The sequence below is a fragment of the Salvelinus alpinus genome, chromosome 23 (assembly GCF_045679555.1).
Source record: "Salvelinus alpinus chromosome 23, SLU_Salpinus.1, whole genome shotgun sequence".
Classification (NCBI taxonomy): Eukaryota; Metazoa; Chordata; class Actinopteri; order Salmoniformes; family Salmonidae; genus Salvelinus; species Salvelinus alpinus.
This window is the reverse complement of record NC_092108.1, coordinates 14993239-15008232: the sequence shown is the minus strand read 5'-3', so window position 1 is coordinate 15008232 and position 14994 is coordinate 14993239. Positions and strand designations below refer to the sequence as shown.

Genomic DNA, 14994 nt, shown 5'->3' with positions numbered 1-14994 from the left:
ACATTATAAAGAAAACGTTTTATGTTGCAGTTCACCTCCTGTCGACTCCACTCCTCGACTTTCGGCTACAGTCGGTTGCTTTAGCCGTACTACTCAAACGAGCCCATTATTAGCTTTCAATGGAATGTCTCAACTGTAACAAAGAGACTATCACATTTTGGTGCTTCTTCCTTCTTCTTAGTTTCACTTCAAAGTAATTGACATTTTTATGATATCTTTAGCACAGTAATGTCCCCTAAAGATGTTTCATCAAAGATGGTTTAGAAACTGTGGTCACTGGTTTCACCTCCCTGCCTGCCCCTCTGCCTGGTAGTCATTCGTTACCATAAACACAAAGTAAAAAACAACAACTTTTTCTACCATTTCTCTTCATAAAATCTGATTATACACCTAACCCCAACCTTAACCATACTGCTAACGTTATGCTTAACCCTAACCTTAAATTATGACCGAAAAGCTAAGCGTTGACTTTGTGGCTGTGCTAACTAGTGGAAACCCTCTGTTCCCTTGACGACGTAAAATGTGTGATTCAAAAACAGTGACGTCACCGCGCCATTCCCATGTTGCTTTGCGAATCCCAGTCGAGCGTTTGTTCGATTTGTTGGTCTAAACATTTGTCTCTGTCTGGGCTGGAGAATAAATAAAATTGATTTATTTTACAAAAAATCTCGCCAAATAAACCGTCTCAAACTTGGTGCATAACTGAGAGTCTTTGACGCTGCACGGTAGGTCAATCTGAAAAATAATGGTGTGAGAAACAAGTTCGAACGTTTGGAGATAAACAATCACAATAGCGCACGTTAGCTAGATAGTGCTAACTTTTAGCCTATTCAGCGTGCTAATGGTAGTCTAGCTACTATCAGTGGCCTTTTCTAATGGGTTTTAAAAGTGGCGCTCATGTTGGTTCTCTTGTCTTGAACTACGTTAGCTAGCTATTAATGACTAACTAGCTAACGTTAGCTTTGTAGCTAGCTAGTGCAACGAGCACTCAGGTTTGTCGACTAATTAGCTAACGTTAGCTGTCTACAACATCGATTAGTATTTGTTGAGCAGACTAGTAGAGCTCAAATACGAAATTCCTAGAAAACCTCATATTTCCACTCCTTCATCGAGATACATGAAAGTGACAAGCGTAATGTTAGTTATGGGATGGAAGTGATGTTCATCCGTTCTGAGGCCTTCTGTCAATGGGCTAAGTTTACAGGTCACGACATTAATAAGCAATACCAACAGGTTTCTGATGGTACTATATACACAACAAACACGACAGAAGATAAATTGAGATTAGTGAACCAGCTGGTCAAGTCTCCACACAAAACGACCTCAATAGTTAGGTACAATTTCCAGAAGTCAAAGCAGTGCCATGAATCTGAGGTGTTGAGTTTATATACACCACGCAGTATAATATAGTAGTGGTTACTGTACCAACAAGTTAATTTTTCTCTGCCAGGAGTACTGCTGAAGTCAAGTCAATTTTACCAGTAGGCCAAGTACCCCTGGTTGGGAACCACTGTCATAGAGGCAGCAGGTAGCCTAGTGGTTAGAGCGTTGGGCCAGTAACCGAAAGGATGCTGGATCGAATCCCTGAGTTGGCAAGGTAAAAATGTGTCGTTCTGCCCCTGAACAAGGCAGTTAACAAGGCCGTCATTGTAAATACGAATTTGTTCTAAACTGACTTGCCTATTTAAATAAAATATATTTTTTGGGGGGGGATCTGTTTAGATGACAACGTTTGAAGTTATATCCATGCTGTATCTTTTCTGGGGGTGAATTTATAGAGCGAAACGGAACAAATTGAGGAGGGACCTACCTGCATTTGTCCAATAGAAGCTCAAATTTTTGTTGCAAAAATGTTTTCCAAATATTGTGTTGGCCTACTACGTCCCTGTTGTAGGGCGGCAGGTAGCCTAGCAGTTAAGAGCATTGTGCCAGTAACCAGAAGGTTGCTGGTTCAAATCCGCGAGCCTGTAGATGTGCCCTTGAGCAAGGTACTTAACCCTAGTTGCTCTGGATAAGAGTGTTCGCTAAATGACTGAAATGTAAATGTGCTCCTTTACAGATATGGACCAGGACTATGAGTGTCGGCTGCTCAGGCAGATCAACATCCAGAATGAGAACGCCAGCCCTTTAGTAAGTGCATAGACTCAATAAAAGTTGTGTATTATTCTGGATTGGCTTGTGTTGCACAATATCATTCTGTATTGAGATGGCATATGATGTTCATAGATGCCAACATCTAGATGTATTTGTCGGAATTGGTTGGCACACTCAGCTGACAGCATAATGTTCAGGGATTTCAAGAGTAAGTTCTAGTTCAGTTGATGGGACGAAGCGTATGGTCATCTATCCAGAGATACAAATCCCCTGAAAGTAGGTCAGGTGTACTAGAGAACCAGTTTGTGTATTATTTTCTTGCTAAACTATATCAGACATACATTTAGCCTAAGCAGAACACACTGTCAGTGTTTGAAGTTGACAGCTACTGAACAAAGACTATATAGATTTTTTCAGATTAGCTTGACAATAGTCTGATACTGGCTCCTCCCTTACATGTTTAATAACAAACTGCTTTGTGAAGACTAAAGAGGGTGTCTAATGTGTGACACAAGAGCTTTGCTGTCAAACAGTGTGTGAAGTCTAAAAGCTACGGTTTTATTCAATTAGTCGCTCTGTCAGGTCCCCTGATGTTTTGTCTGCATTAAAACCACCTCTCTGATTGACCCCTCCTGTTTACTTTAAGTCAAGTTTCTCCCCTCTCTCCCTGTGGAAACCCATTAGAAAATAGGCATAGGCTATATCTTAGAGTATTCCTTTTAATTGTATCTCTATTGAACACCTCACCTGTGAATCACGAAACCCCCTTAGTTAATTGTTTATCTTATTTGGGCTCTGCGGATCTCATGAGCTATTAATGTGCAATGATTGTCTTTTTCTCATCTCTCGTGGTTAAATTGTCCTCTCTGTGGACGAGTCCCTCTCTGACCCTGTATCCCCTTCTCTCTCCCCATGAAGAAGGCCATAGATACAGTACGAGCCCTGACACCCACCAACTCCCCCCTGTCGTCACCAAGCAAACATGGCGACCGCTTCATCCCCTCCCGCGCCGGCGCCAACTGGAGCGTTAACTTCCACCGCATCAACGTGAGTCCCCCCGCAATGCACTTTGGGATTTTTTTTTGTGCCCCAAGTTTTATATCTGTGTTGATCGTGTCACTTGCTGGGTTTCTCTGTCACCCTAATGAAGGGTGTTGTAGCTGCACCATGTCGGTGCATTTAACATTTTTTGCTATGCATTAAACAATAAAGGCTTTTAAAATTGTTCCACTACATGAGAGTGCCTTGATTACTTCCGGAAGTTTGGTTGCAAAGGCTTTTCCGGCATTGTTTACTATCCAGCATCAAATCATGTACAGTATTTCACCCCATGATCAAAGAGCACCTCATGGATTAACTATAAACCAATGAAGTGCTCCTCTCCTGTCTCTACATATTAGTCATTGTTAATGTTGTTGTGTAGGAGAATGAGAAGTCTCACAATCAGAACAGGAAGACAAAGGATGGCACAACAGACACTAGCAAAGGTAAGCCTATTGACTCTGTTGAATTTATTGTGTTTCTGTAGTGTGCATTGATTCTGTTTTACTCATTGATTCTGTTTTACTCATTCATTCATACCCATTAAAATGGAGATTAACATACCCCTCCCTCCTTCTAGCGGACGGCCTGGCGTACTCTGCCCTACTGAAGAACGAGCTGCTGGGGGCAGGCATAGAGAAGGTCCAGGACCCCCAGTCAGAAGACCGCCGCCTCCAGCCCTCCACCCCCGCCAAGAGGAGCCTCTTCAGTGTACTTAACATAGGCCCTTATACATTGTTGGAATAGCGTCTTTTTCAAAGCTACCAGGGGTAGTGTATTGTGTGTGCTGCAGTTTTAATTTATTAGTCGTACAACATGTTTACCGTTGATACTAAATATGCCAGTTGTTTGTGTTTACAGTATTCTGTCAGTGCCAAACGATCTCTACCCGAGGATGGTAACACAGTGTCTCCATACTCCTTGTCTCCTGTTAGCAGCAACAGGTATTCACCACTTTCACTTATGCATTGGTTTTATATTATATGGCTAACAGTGGTGTTCTAGTTCTCCTGTCCCTCTCATTCCATTATAATGAGTCTTTTCTGTGTCACATTGAATGAGTCATTCGTCTTGTCTCCTTGTCTCCCTCCTTGTAGTCAGAAGCTGTTACGGTCACCTAGGAAACCCACTCGTAAGATCTCTAAGATCCCCTTCAAGGTGCTTGATGCTCCAGAGCTGCAGGATGACTTCTACCTCAACCTGGTGGACTGGTCCTCCCTCAACGTCCTCAGTGTCGGCCTGGGAACCTGCGTCTACCTCTGGAGCGCCTGCACTAGCCAGGTGTGTGTGTGTGTGTGAATGTTTGTGTGTTATCACACTGAAATCAGTGACACTGTCTCCATTTATCGCAAATACCTTTCTTTCATAAACTCTTTCATATGATGTGAATTGGAAATTGACAATCTATGGATTGTGTCTTTTGGTCTTCAGGTGACGCGTCTGTGTGACTTGTCAGTGGAAGGGGACTCTGTCACGTCAGTGGGCTGGTCAGAGAGGGTGAGTCTGTCTGCTTTAACTCCTATGTGTTGTCATGGACACCCCTTGTTTACCCTATACCTCCAGGGCTCTGTAGTCCTGGCTCTATATGCTTCAGGGGGTGTGATGGATATGCCCTGATACCATGTGTGTCCAGTTATTGTACTCTTCTGTGTGTGTGTGTGTGTGTGGTTTCTCAAGGGGAACTTAGTAGCGGTGGGGACTCATAAGGGCTATGTACAGATCTGGGACGCGGCAGCAGGGAAGAAACTGTCAGTACTGGAGGGACACACAGCCAGAGTGGGTGAGTAGAAGGAGGCCGGCTGGCTGTCCTACAGAGAGAAGAGGAGAGCTTCTCCTCTGAGTCAGAGGAACGGTAGTGCTGCAACCATAGAATATAATATCTAGTAACTCTATTGCTATGGCTTCATCATGAAATATTCATCCTTTAGTCAAAAGAAAACTATGAAAACTGAGTGCATTTCAGCTGTTTTTATATTTTTTGCTCAATCTTTCTCTAGGTGCGTTGGCGTGGAATGCCGACCAGTTGTCGTCTGGCAGTCGTGACAGGGTTATCCTGCAGAGGGACATCCGGGCCCCGCCCCTCCAGTCAGAACGTCGTCTCCAGGGACACCGACAGGAAGTTTGCGGCCTCAAGTGGAGCACAGACCACCAGCTACTGGCCTCAGGGGGAAATGACAACAAGGTATACACAGCACAGACCACCAGCTACTGGCCTCAGGGGGAAATGACAACAAGGTACACACAGCACAGACCACCAGCTACTGGCCTCAGGGGGAAATGACAACAAGGTATACACAGCACAGACCACCAGCTACTGGCCTCAGGGGGAAATGACAACAAGGTACACACAGCACAGACCACCAGCTACTGGCCTCGGAGGGAAATGACAACAAGGTACACACAGCACAGACCACCAGCTACTGGCCTCGGAGGGATTGCAGGACACACACAAACCTCTTGAATAACTATTGTACACTCCTGCTTTTATCCTTATCCTATGGCATTAACTTCCCAGAAAAATAACAATACCTCCCCATAGCTGCTGGTATGGAACCACTCCAGCGTTCTCCCGGTGCAGCAGTACACGGAGCACCTGGCAGCAGTGAAGGCCATCGCCTGGTCCCCCCATCAGCATGGCCTGCTGGCGTCTGGAGGGGGCACGGCCGACCGCTGCATCCGCTTCTGGAACACCCTGACAGGCCAGCCCCTGCAGTGCACCGACACGGGCTCCCAGGTCTGCAACCTGGCCTGGTCCAAGCACACCAATGAACTGGTACGTAGGTAGGGGCGGCTTTTTAGGGTCATTCTGTGGGAGACAAACATTTGTATGAAATGTGATATTTTCCATATATTTGGCACAAAGACAGGCCCTTTTTAAAGGAAATCATTTTGACTCCTAAACATTTGTGACTAAAATCCTTTTTACCTCCAGGTAAGCACACACGGCTACTCCCAGAACCAGATCTTGGTGTGGAAGTACCCTTCCCTCACACAGGTAGCCAAACTCACAGGCCACTCCTACAGAGTGCTTTACCTGGCCATGTCCCCAGACGGAGAGGCCATCGTCACAGGAGCCGGAGACGAGACGCTGCGCTTCTGGAACGTCTTCAGCAAGATGAGGTCCACCAAGGTAGCCAGACACCTCATATTGATTGGGGTCATAGATTTTGGTGCTGCCTGTGCCCCATATGAAGTCTACCTTTCAAATTATTTTGTTACCAATAACAACCCAATAAGCAAAACCACTGTCTCAGCTGATATAGAGGATTGTAGTGTTTTAGAGATCTGACCCCTGCTCTCTTCCTCTGCAGGAGTCTGTATCTGTTCTGAACCTGTTCACCAGGATCCGGTAGCCAGAGGGGCGCAGCTGTCCGGCAGGGGAACAAGCGGGGTGGGGGAACAAGCAGGGGGGGGGACAAGCGGGGTGGGGGAACAAGCCCATAGGGAATAATGTACTGCACACAAGTCCGACCCCTTATCTCTTCCTAGGCCTCTGGTAGGCTAGGGTCCTTTCACATACCCAAGGCCAGGTCGTCAAGCCGATAGAGGAGTCTTCTTCCACTGCCTCACCGCCCATCATAACCAGTGTGACATCACAAGGCCACACCCCCATACAGTAATATTGGTGCTTTCCCAGGAAGAGAAAGAAGAGGACTCTGGAACTTTCCTTTCCCCCAAGTGATTCTGTTTTTTGACAGACACTGTGTGCATACCTGCCAAATACGAAGTTTGTCCTTTTATTGAATGTTTATTTATTGTTTTTCTTTTTTTAAACATTGTTATCACGTGTCGTCGCCAGTCTGCTTCTGCAGCCTGTGTTTGGGTTTTGTTTTCTGTGTGTTAATGTTACGTGTCAGACTTTGTGAAGAGCCTGATGCTTTTGTGGTTGTGCCTGCCTTAAAGGGATAGTTCATGTCTAAAATCAAACTCATGTTTTCACCATTGAAGGTATGGAAATGTATGACATGCTTTGACTTCAGGGTGAGCTGTCCTGTACCAGTTTGTAAACTAGTGATGGTTAACCCTAGGGCTTGAGAGGTGGGAGCTCACTGTTTTTTTGCATGTTGTAGACCATTGTAATTTATTCACCTTGTAAAAACACCTTTTTAAGTTCATTTGAAGTGTGATGATGCGTGATAATAATAATGGCGGAAATCTTATGTTTTTTTAATTAGAAAAAAATCTGCAATTTATAATTTGAGCAGTGGCCGCAAACAAACTATATATACTCGTATTGTTTTGGCAGTTATCTTTTTTAACCAGTTTCTATCTTTAACCTACATTAACCTAGACACATTTCACATTATTGCTGTCTTGAGTTACAATTGCACTCAGTCTGATAATGGACTAGTAGCATTCAAAACAGATGTAAATAACTAGGCATAACCTTTGCATTGAGACTTATATAAGAAAGAAAAAACTGAAATATCAAAAGTAACATTTTTAATCATAATCAGGGTAACTTTTTTTCCTGGGTGTAGCAGGAACTGAAAGTCACTGTAAAGAAAAAAGTAAAGATGTTGATGGCCTCTTAAAGGCATTACTAGTGCATTGTGCTGTGTGTGTCTGTGGTATAATTTTTTTTTTTTAACAAATATATATTTAGTCCATGGCACTTATCGTTTTGCTCTTGACTCTAAGCAGATGTGAAAATCTCATTTTGTTGTAATTCATTTAAAAGAAATGTTTAGGCCGATTTTTCTAGTGATTATTTTTCATTTCCTCAGTTTGGATGTGGTGTTGGAGTGACCTGGTGTGCCATCTTTGAATGAGTGGTATTTATTTGAGCTGTGTTAGTGTCCAGTAGTACACCCATAGCTTGTTCTGAGAGTTTAATATTATCTGAGAAAGGTGGAACGCTGATCTGTTCGGTGTATATACTAGCTCCAGTCCTAAATAAGCATTTGTACTCCTTTTATGCCACTTAGAAACAAATAAAAACAAAGAATGCTGCCAACTTGAAATGCCTAAAGAATGTTATGAAGATAAATATTTCTGTACTGAGAGAAACGGAATTTAAAAATTAAAAAAAAGTGATTGTATATAAGGTTTTTGAGTGTACGTTTTTATCTGTTTGTATCAACTGTGTCTATGAATGGGAATGTGGAGCATGTGTAATTGTTTGTGTGATCAACTGTGTCTATGAATGGGAATGTGGAGCATGTGTAATTGTTTGTATCATCAACTGTGTGTGAATGGGAATGTGGGGCATGTGTAATCGGCAGAACGTGTGGAATAATCCCTCAAGACAGACATCACTATTGCTAAAGAGCTTTGATTGCTGTGTGTGATGAAGAATATCGTACTATGAACTGAAGCCCTCTGTTAGATGGCTCTTGTTGCTGTCCCAAAGGAATGACCGGAGAGCGTTGTCTCCTACAGCAGCAGCCTCATCCACACCCCTGTTCCATTTCCGCACCAAGATCAGGCTGTAGTTCGTGCAGGTTTTTGTTGCTATTTGATTCACAATAATCATTTGAATGTACAGCCTGGTCTTATAGACTAGATGTAACACAGTAAATGTAAATCTAGGACACTTAAATTAGTAGGCCTATGTTACTTATGGTTACGTAAGACAGAAGGTTACTTGGGTCAAAAATGAAAGTAGGGTTATTGTATAATGCGAATGTCTAGCAACCCAAAGGTTGTGTGTTTGAATCTCATCATGGACAATTTTAGCTAATTAGAAAATGTGCAACTACTTAGCATGATAGCTAACATTAACGCTTTAACCTGACTCTTAACCCTAACCGCTAGCTGAAGTGTTGTGGTTGCAGGTTCACCTGCATCATCAAAAGCCTATTATTTTAGGGTGTTCCTATAGGCCTATAGGCCAAGTGCTAACAGTCAGTATCTACACTGAACAAAAATATAAACGCAAAAAGTATTGGTCCAATGTTTCATGAGCTGAAATAAAACATCCCAGAAATGTTCCAAATCTCTACAATTTTTGCACAAATTTGTTTACATCCCTGTTAGTAAGCATTTCTCCATTGCCAAAATATTCCATCCACCTGATCAAGAAGCTGATTAAACAGCATGATCATTACACATGTGCACCTTGTTCTGGGGACAATAAAAGGCCACTAAAATGTGTAGTTTTGTCACAACACAATGCCACAGATGTCTCAAGTTTGAGGGAGCGTGCAATTTGCATGCTGACTGCAGGAATGTCCACCAGAGCTGTTGCCAGAGAATGTAATGTTAATTTCTCTACCATGAGCCGCCTCCAACCTCATTTTAGAGAATATGGCAGTACGTCCAACCGGCCTCAACACCGCAGGCATTGTATTGGCGAGTGGCTTGCTGATGTCAACGTTGTGAACAGAATGCCCCATGGTGGCAGTAGGGTTATGGTATGGGGAGGCATAAGTTACAGACAACCAACACAATTTTATCAATGGCAATTAGAATGCACAGAAATACCGTCACGAGATCCTGAGGCCCATTGTTGTGCAATTCATCCGCCGCCATCACCTCATGTTTCAGCATAATGCACAAGGATCTGTAGACAATTAATGGAATCTGATAATGTCTCAGTTCTTCCATGGCATGCATACTCACCAGACATGTCACCCATTAAGCATATTTGGGATTCTCTGGATCGACGTGTACGACAGCGTGTCCAGCAACTTCGCACAGCCATTGAAAAGGAGTGGGACAATATTCCACAGGCCACAATCAACAGCCTATGCGAAGGAGATGTTTCACACTACATGAGGCAAATGGTGGTCACACCAGTGCCTGGGATCTGGTTCAGGTTATTAATCAACTTACCATGGTGTTTACAAACACTACAGGAACTATATCATCCATATGTATTGATCACATTTTTACTAATACTGTAGAACTTTGTTATAAAGCTGTATCCGTTGGATGCAGTGATGCGCTGCTATATCCAGGAAAGCCAAGGTTCCAAAAGCTGGGCCTAAAATAGCGTATAAGAGATCATACAAAAGATTTTGCTGTGACTCTTATGTGGATGATGTTTAAAATATTTTTTGGTCTGGTGTGATTAATAAGGATCATCCAGAATCTACACTTGATGAATTTATGAAATTGCTTGTTACAATTATTGATAAACATTGACCTGTTATGAAACTGACTGTTAAAACTGTTAAGGCTCCATGCATTAATGAGGAATTGAAAAACTCTATGGTTGAAAGAGATGGGGCAAAAGAAGTGGCTAATAAGACTGGCTGCACATCTGACTGGCTGACTTATTGCAAATTGAGAAATGATGTGACTAAATCAACAGAAAGAAGAACAAACTGTATTATGAAGCCAAGATCAATGATATAAAAAAACTTTGGAATAATTTAAATTAAATTCTAGGCAGAAAGACAACTCCATCTTTCAGCAAATCAGATGTCTTATTCATCACAAAACCATTTGATGTTGCCAATTATTTTCATAATTACTTAATTGGCTAAGTGGGAAAATTTAGGCAGGAAATGCCAACAATGAACAGTGAGCAGTCAAATCAAATCAAGTTTATTTTATATAGCCCTTCGTACATCAGCTAATATCTCGAAGTGCTGTACAGAAACCCAGCCTAAAACCCCAAACAGCAAGCAATGCAGGTGTAGAAGCACGGTGGCTAGGAAAAACTCCCTAGAAAGGCCAAAACCTAGGAAGAAACCTAGAGAGGAACCAGGCTATGAGGGGTGGCCAGTCCTCTTCTGGCTGTGCCGGGTGGAGATTATAACAGAACATGGCCAAGATGTTCAAAATGTTCATAAGTGACAAGCATGGTCAAATAATAAATCAGGAATAAATGTCAGTTGGCTTTTCATAGCCGATCATTAAGAGTTGAAAGCAGCAGGTCTGGGACAGGTAGGGGTTCCATAACCGCAGGCAGAACAGTTGAAACTGGAACAGCAGCAAGGCCAGGTGGACTGGGGACAGCAAGGAGTCATCATGCCCGGTAGTCCTGACGTATGGTCCTAGGGCTCAGGTTCTCCGAGAGAGAGAAAGAAAGAGAGAAGGAGAGAATTAGAGAGAGCATACTTAAATTCACACAGGACACTGGATAAGACAGGAGAAGTACTCCAGATATAACCAACTGACCCTAGCCCCCCGACACAAACTACTGCAGCATAAATACTGGAGGCTGAGACAGGAGGGGTCAGGAGACACTGTGGCCCCATCCGATGATACCCCCGGACAGGGCCAAACAGGAAGGATATAACCCCACCCACTTTGCCAAAGCACAGCCCCCGCACCACTAGAGGGATATCTTCAACCACCAACTTACAATCCTGAGACGAGGCCGAGTATAGCCCACAAAGATCTCCACCACAGCACAAACCAAGGAGGGGCGCCAACCCAGACAGGAAGATCACGTCAGTAACTCAACCCACTCAAGTGACGCACCCCTCCTAGGGACGGCATGAAAGAGCACCAGTAAGCCAGTGACTCAGCCCCTGTAATAGGGTTAGAGGCAGAGAATCCCAGTGGAGAGAGGGGAACCGGCCAGGCAGAGACAGCAAGGGCGGTTCGTTGCTCCAGAGCCTTTCCGTTCACCTTCACACTCCTGGGCCAGACTACACTCAATCATATGACCTACTGAAGAGATAAGTCTTCAGTAAAGACTTAAAGGTTGAGACCGAGTCTGCGTCTCTCACATGGGTAGGCAGACCGTTCCATAGAAATGGAGATCTATAGGAGAAAGCCCTGCCTCCAGCTGTTTGCTTAGAAATTCTAGGGACAATTAGGAGGCCTGCGCCTTGTGACCGTAGCGTACGTGTAGGTATGTACGGCAGGACCAACTCGGAAAGATAGGTAGGAGCAAGCCCATGTAACGCTTTATAGGTTAACAGTAAAACCTTGAAAATCAGCCCTTGCCTTAACAGGAAGCCAGTGTAGGGAAGCTAGCACTAGTGTAATATGATCAAATTTCTTGGTTCTAGTCAGGATTCTAGCAGCCGTATTTAGCACTAACTGAAGTTTATTTAGTGCTTTATCCGGGTAGCCGGAAAGTAGAGCATTGCAGTAGTCTAACCTAGAAGTAACAAATGCATGGATTAATTTTTCTGCATAATTTTTGGACAGAAAATGTCTGATTTTTGCAATGTTACGTAGATGGAAAAAAGCTGTCCTTGAAACAGTCTTGATATGTTCGTCAAAAGAGAGATCAGGGTCAAGAGTAACGCCGAGGTCCTTCACAGTTTTATTTGAGACGACTTTACAACCATCAAGATTAATTGTCAGATTTAACAGAAGATCTCTTTGTTTCTTGGGACCTAGAACAAGCATCTCTATTTTGTCCGAGTTTAAAAGTAGAAAGTTTTCAGCCATCCACTTCCTTATGTCTGAAACACAGGCTTCTAGCGAGGGCAATTTTGGGGCTTCACCATGTTTCATTGAAATGTACAGCTGTGTGTCATCCGCATAGCAGTGAAAGTTAACATTATATTTTCGAATAACATCCCCAAGAGGTAAAATATATAGTGAAAACAATAGTGGTCCTAAAACGGAACCTTGAGGAACACCGAAATGTACAGTTGATTTGTCAGAGGACTAACCATTCACAGAGACAAACTGATATCTTTCCGACAGATAAGATCTAAACCAGGCCAGAACTTGTCCGTGTAGACCAATTTGGGTTTCCAGTCTCTCCAAAAGAATGTGGTGATCGATGGTGTCAAAGGCAGCACGAGGACAGATGCAGAGCCTCGGTCTGACGCCATTAAAAGGTAATTTACCACCTTCACAAGTGCAGTCTCAGTGCTATGATGGGGTCTAAAACCAGACTGAAGCATTTTGTATAAATTGTTTGTCTTCAGGAAGGCAGTGAGTTGCTGCGCAACAGCTTTTTCAAAAAAAATTGAGAGGAATGGAAGATTCGATATAGGCCGATAGTTTTTGTATTTTCCGGGTCAAGGTTTGGCTTTTTCAAGAGAGGCTTTATTACTGCCACTTTTAGTGAGTTTGGTACACATCCGGTGGATAGAGAGACGTTTATTATGTTCAACATAGGAGGGCCAAGCACATGAAGCAGCTCTTTCAGTAGTTTAGTTGGAATAGGATCCAGTATGCAGCTTGAAGGTTTAGAGGCCATGATTATTTTCATCATTGTGTCAAGAGATATAGTACTAAAACACTTAAGTGTCTCTCCCGATCCCAGGCCCTGGCAGAGTTGTGCAGATCCAGGACAGCTAAGCCCTGGAGGAATACGCAGATTTAAAGAGGAGTCCGTAATTTGCTTTCTAATGATCATGATCTTTTCCTCAAAGAAGTTCATGAATTTATTACTGCTGAAGTGAAAGCCATCCTCTCTTGGGGAATGCTGCTTTTTAGTTAGCTTTGCAACAGTATCAAAAAGAAATGTTGGATTGTTCTTATTTTCCTCAATTAAGTTGGAAAAGTAGGATGATCGAGCAGCAGTGAGGGCTCTTCGATACTGCACGGTACTGTCTTTCCAAGCTAGTCGGAAGACTTCCAGTTTGGTGTGGCGCCATTTCCGTTCCAATTTTCTGGAAGCTTGCTTCAGAGCTCGGGTATTTTCTGTATACCGGGAGCTAGTTTCTTATGACAAATGTTTTTCGTTTTTAGGGGTGCAACTGCATCTAAGGTATTGCGCAAGGTTAAATTGAGTTCCTCAGTTAGGTGGTTAACTGATTTTTGTCCTCTGACGTCCTTGGTTAGGCAGAAGAAGTCTGGAAGGGCATCAAGGAATTTTTGTGTCGTCTGAGAATTTATAGCACGACTTTTGATGCTCCTTGGTTGGGGTCTGAGCAGATTATTTGTTGCGATTGCAAACGTAATAAAATGGTGGTCCGATAGTCCAGGATTATGAGGAAAAACATTAAGATCTACAACATTTATTCCATGGGAGAAAACTAGGTCCAGAGTATGACTGTGGCAGTGAGTAGGTCCAGAGACATGTTGGACAAAACCCACTGAGTTGATGATGGCTCCGAAAGCCTTTTGGAGTGGGTCTGTGGACTTCTCCATATGAATATTAAAATCACCAAAAATTAGAATATGATCTGCTATGACTACAAGGTCCGATAGGAATTCAGGGAACTCAGAGAGGAACGCTGTATATGGCCCAGGAGGCCTGTAAACAGTAGCTATAAAAAGTGATTGAGTAGGCTGCATAGATTTCATGACTAGAAGCTCAAAAGACGAAAACGTCATTTTTTTTTTTTGTAAATTGAAATTTGCTATCGTAATGTTAGCAACACCTCCGCCTTTGCGGGATGCACGGGGGATATGGTCACTAGTGTAACCAGGAGGTGAGGCCTCATTTAACACAGTAAATTCATCAGGCTTAAGCCATGTTTCAGTCAGGCCAATCACATCAAGATTATGATCAGTGATTAGTTCATTGGCTATAACTGCCTTTGAAGTGAGGGATCTAACTTTAAGTAACCCTATTTTGAGATGTGAGGTATCACGATCTCTTTCAATAATGGCAGGAATGAAGGAGGTCTTTATCCTAATGAGATTGCTAAGGCGAACACCGCCATGTTAAGTTTTGCCCAACCTAGGTCGAGGCACAGACACAGTCTCAATGGGGATGGCTGAGCTGACTACACTGACTATGCTAGTGGCAGACTCCACTAAGCTGGCAGGTTGGCTAACAGCCTGCTGCCTGGCCTGCACCCTATTTCATTGTGGAGCTAGAGGAGTTAGAGCCCTGTCTATGTTGGTAGATAAGATGAGAGCACCCCTCCAGCTAGGATAGAGTCCGTCACTCCTCAGCAGGTCAGGCTTGGTCCTGTTTGTGGGTGAGTCCCAGAAAGAGGGCCAATTATCTTCAAATTCTATCTTTTGGGAGGGGCAGAAAACAGTTTTCAACCAGCGATTGAGTTGTGAGACTCTGCTGTAGAGCTCGTCACTCCCCCTAAC

The 14994-nt window shown here is 43.3% G+C and overlaps 1 protein-coding gene across 1 annotated transcript; it reads left to right on the top strand.

The window, feature by feature from the left end:
* Positions 1–566: 566 nt before the first annotated feature.
* LOC139550305 (fizzy-related protein homolog) lies at positions 567–8177 on the top strand. The gene is made up of 13 exons (XM_071361115.1): positions 567–725; positions 2060–2130; positions 3013–3141; positions 3518–3581; positions 3716–3846; positions 3997–4079; positions 4233–4416; positions 4567–4632; positions 4813–4915; positions 5133–5317; positions 5675–5908; positions 6068–6265; positions 6447–8177. The coding sequence occupies exons 2-13, from the start codon at positions 2062–2064 to the stop codon at positions 6486–6488; spliced, it is 1488 nt and encodes a 495-aa protein (XP_071217216.1). The 5' UTR covers positions 567–725; positions 2060–2061; the 3' UTR covers positions 6489–8177.
* The last annotated feature ends 6817 nt before the right edge of the window (positions 8178–14994 follow it).

Bases quoted from the DNA above. Each gene is read 5' to 3' on its own strand.
- LOC139550305 (XM_071361115.1), top strand. From the start codon at position 2,062: ATGGACCAGGACTATGAGTGTCGGCTGCTCAGGCAGATCAACATCCAG. The intron at 4,080-4,232 runs GTATTCACCACT...CCCTCCTTGTAG, and splicing joins TCTCCTGTTAGCAGCAACAG to TCAGAAGCTGTTACGGTCAC. The intron at 4,633-4,812 runs GTGAGTCTGTCT...TGGTTTCTCAAG, and splicing joins CAGTGGGCTGGTCAGAGAGG to GGGAACTTAGTAGCGGTGGG.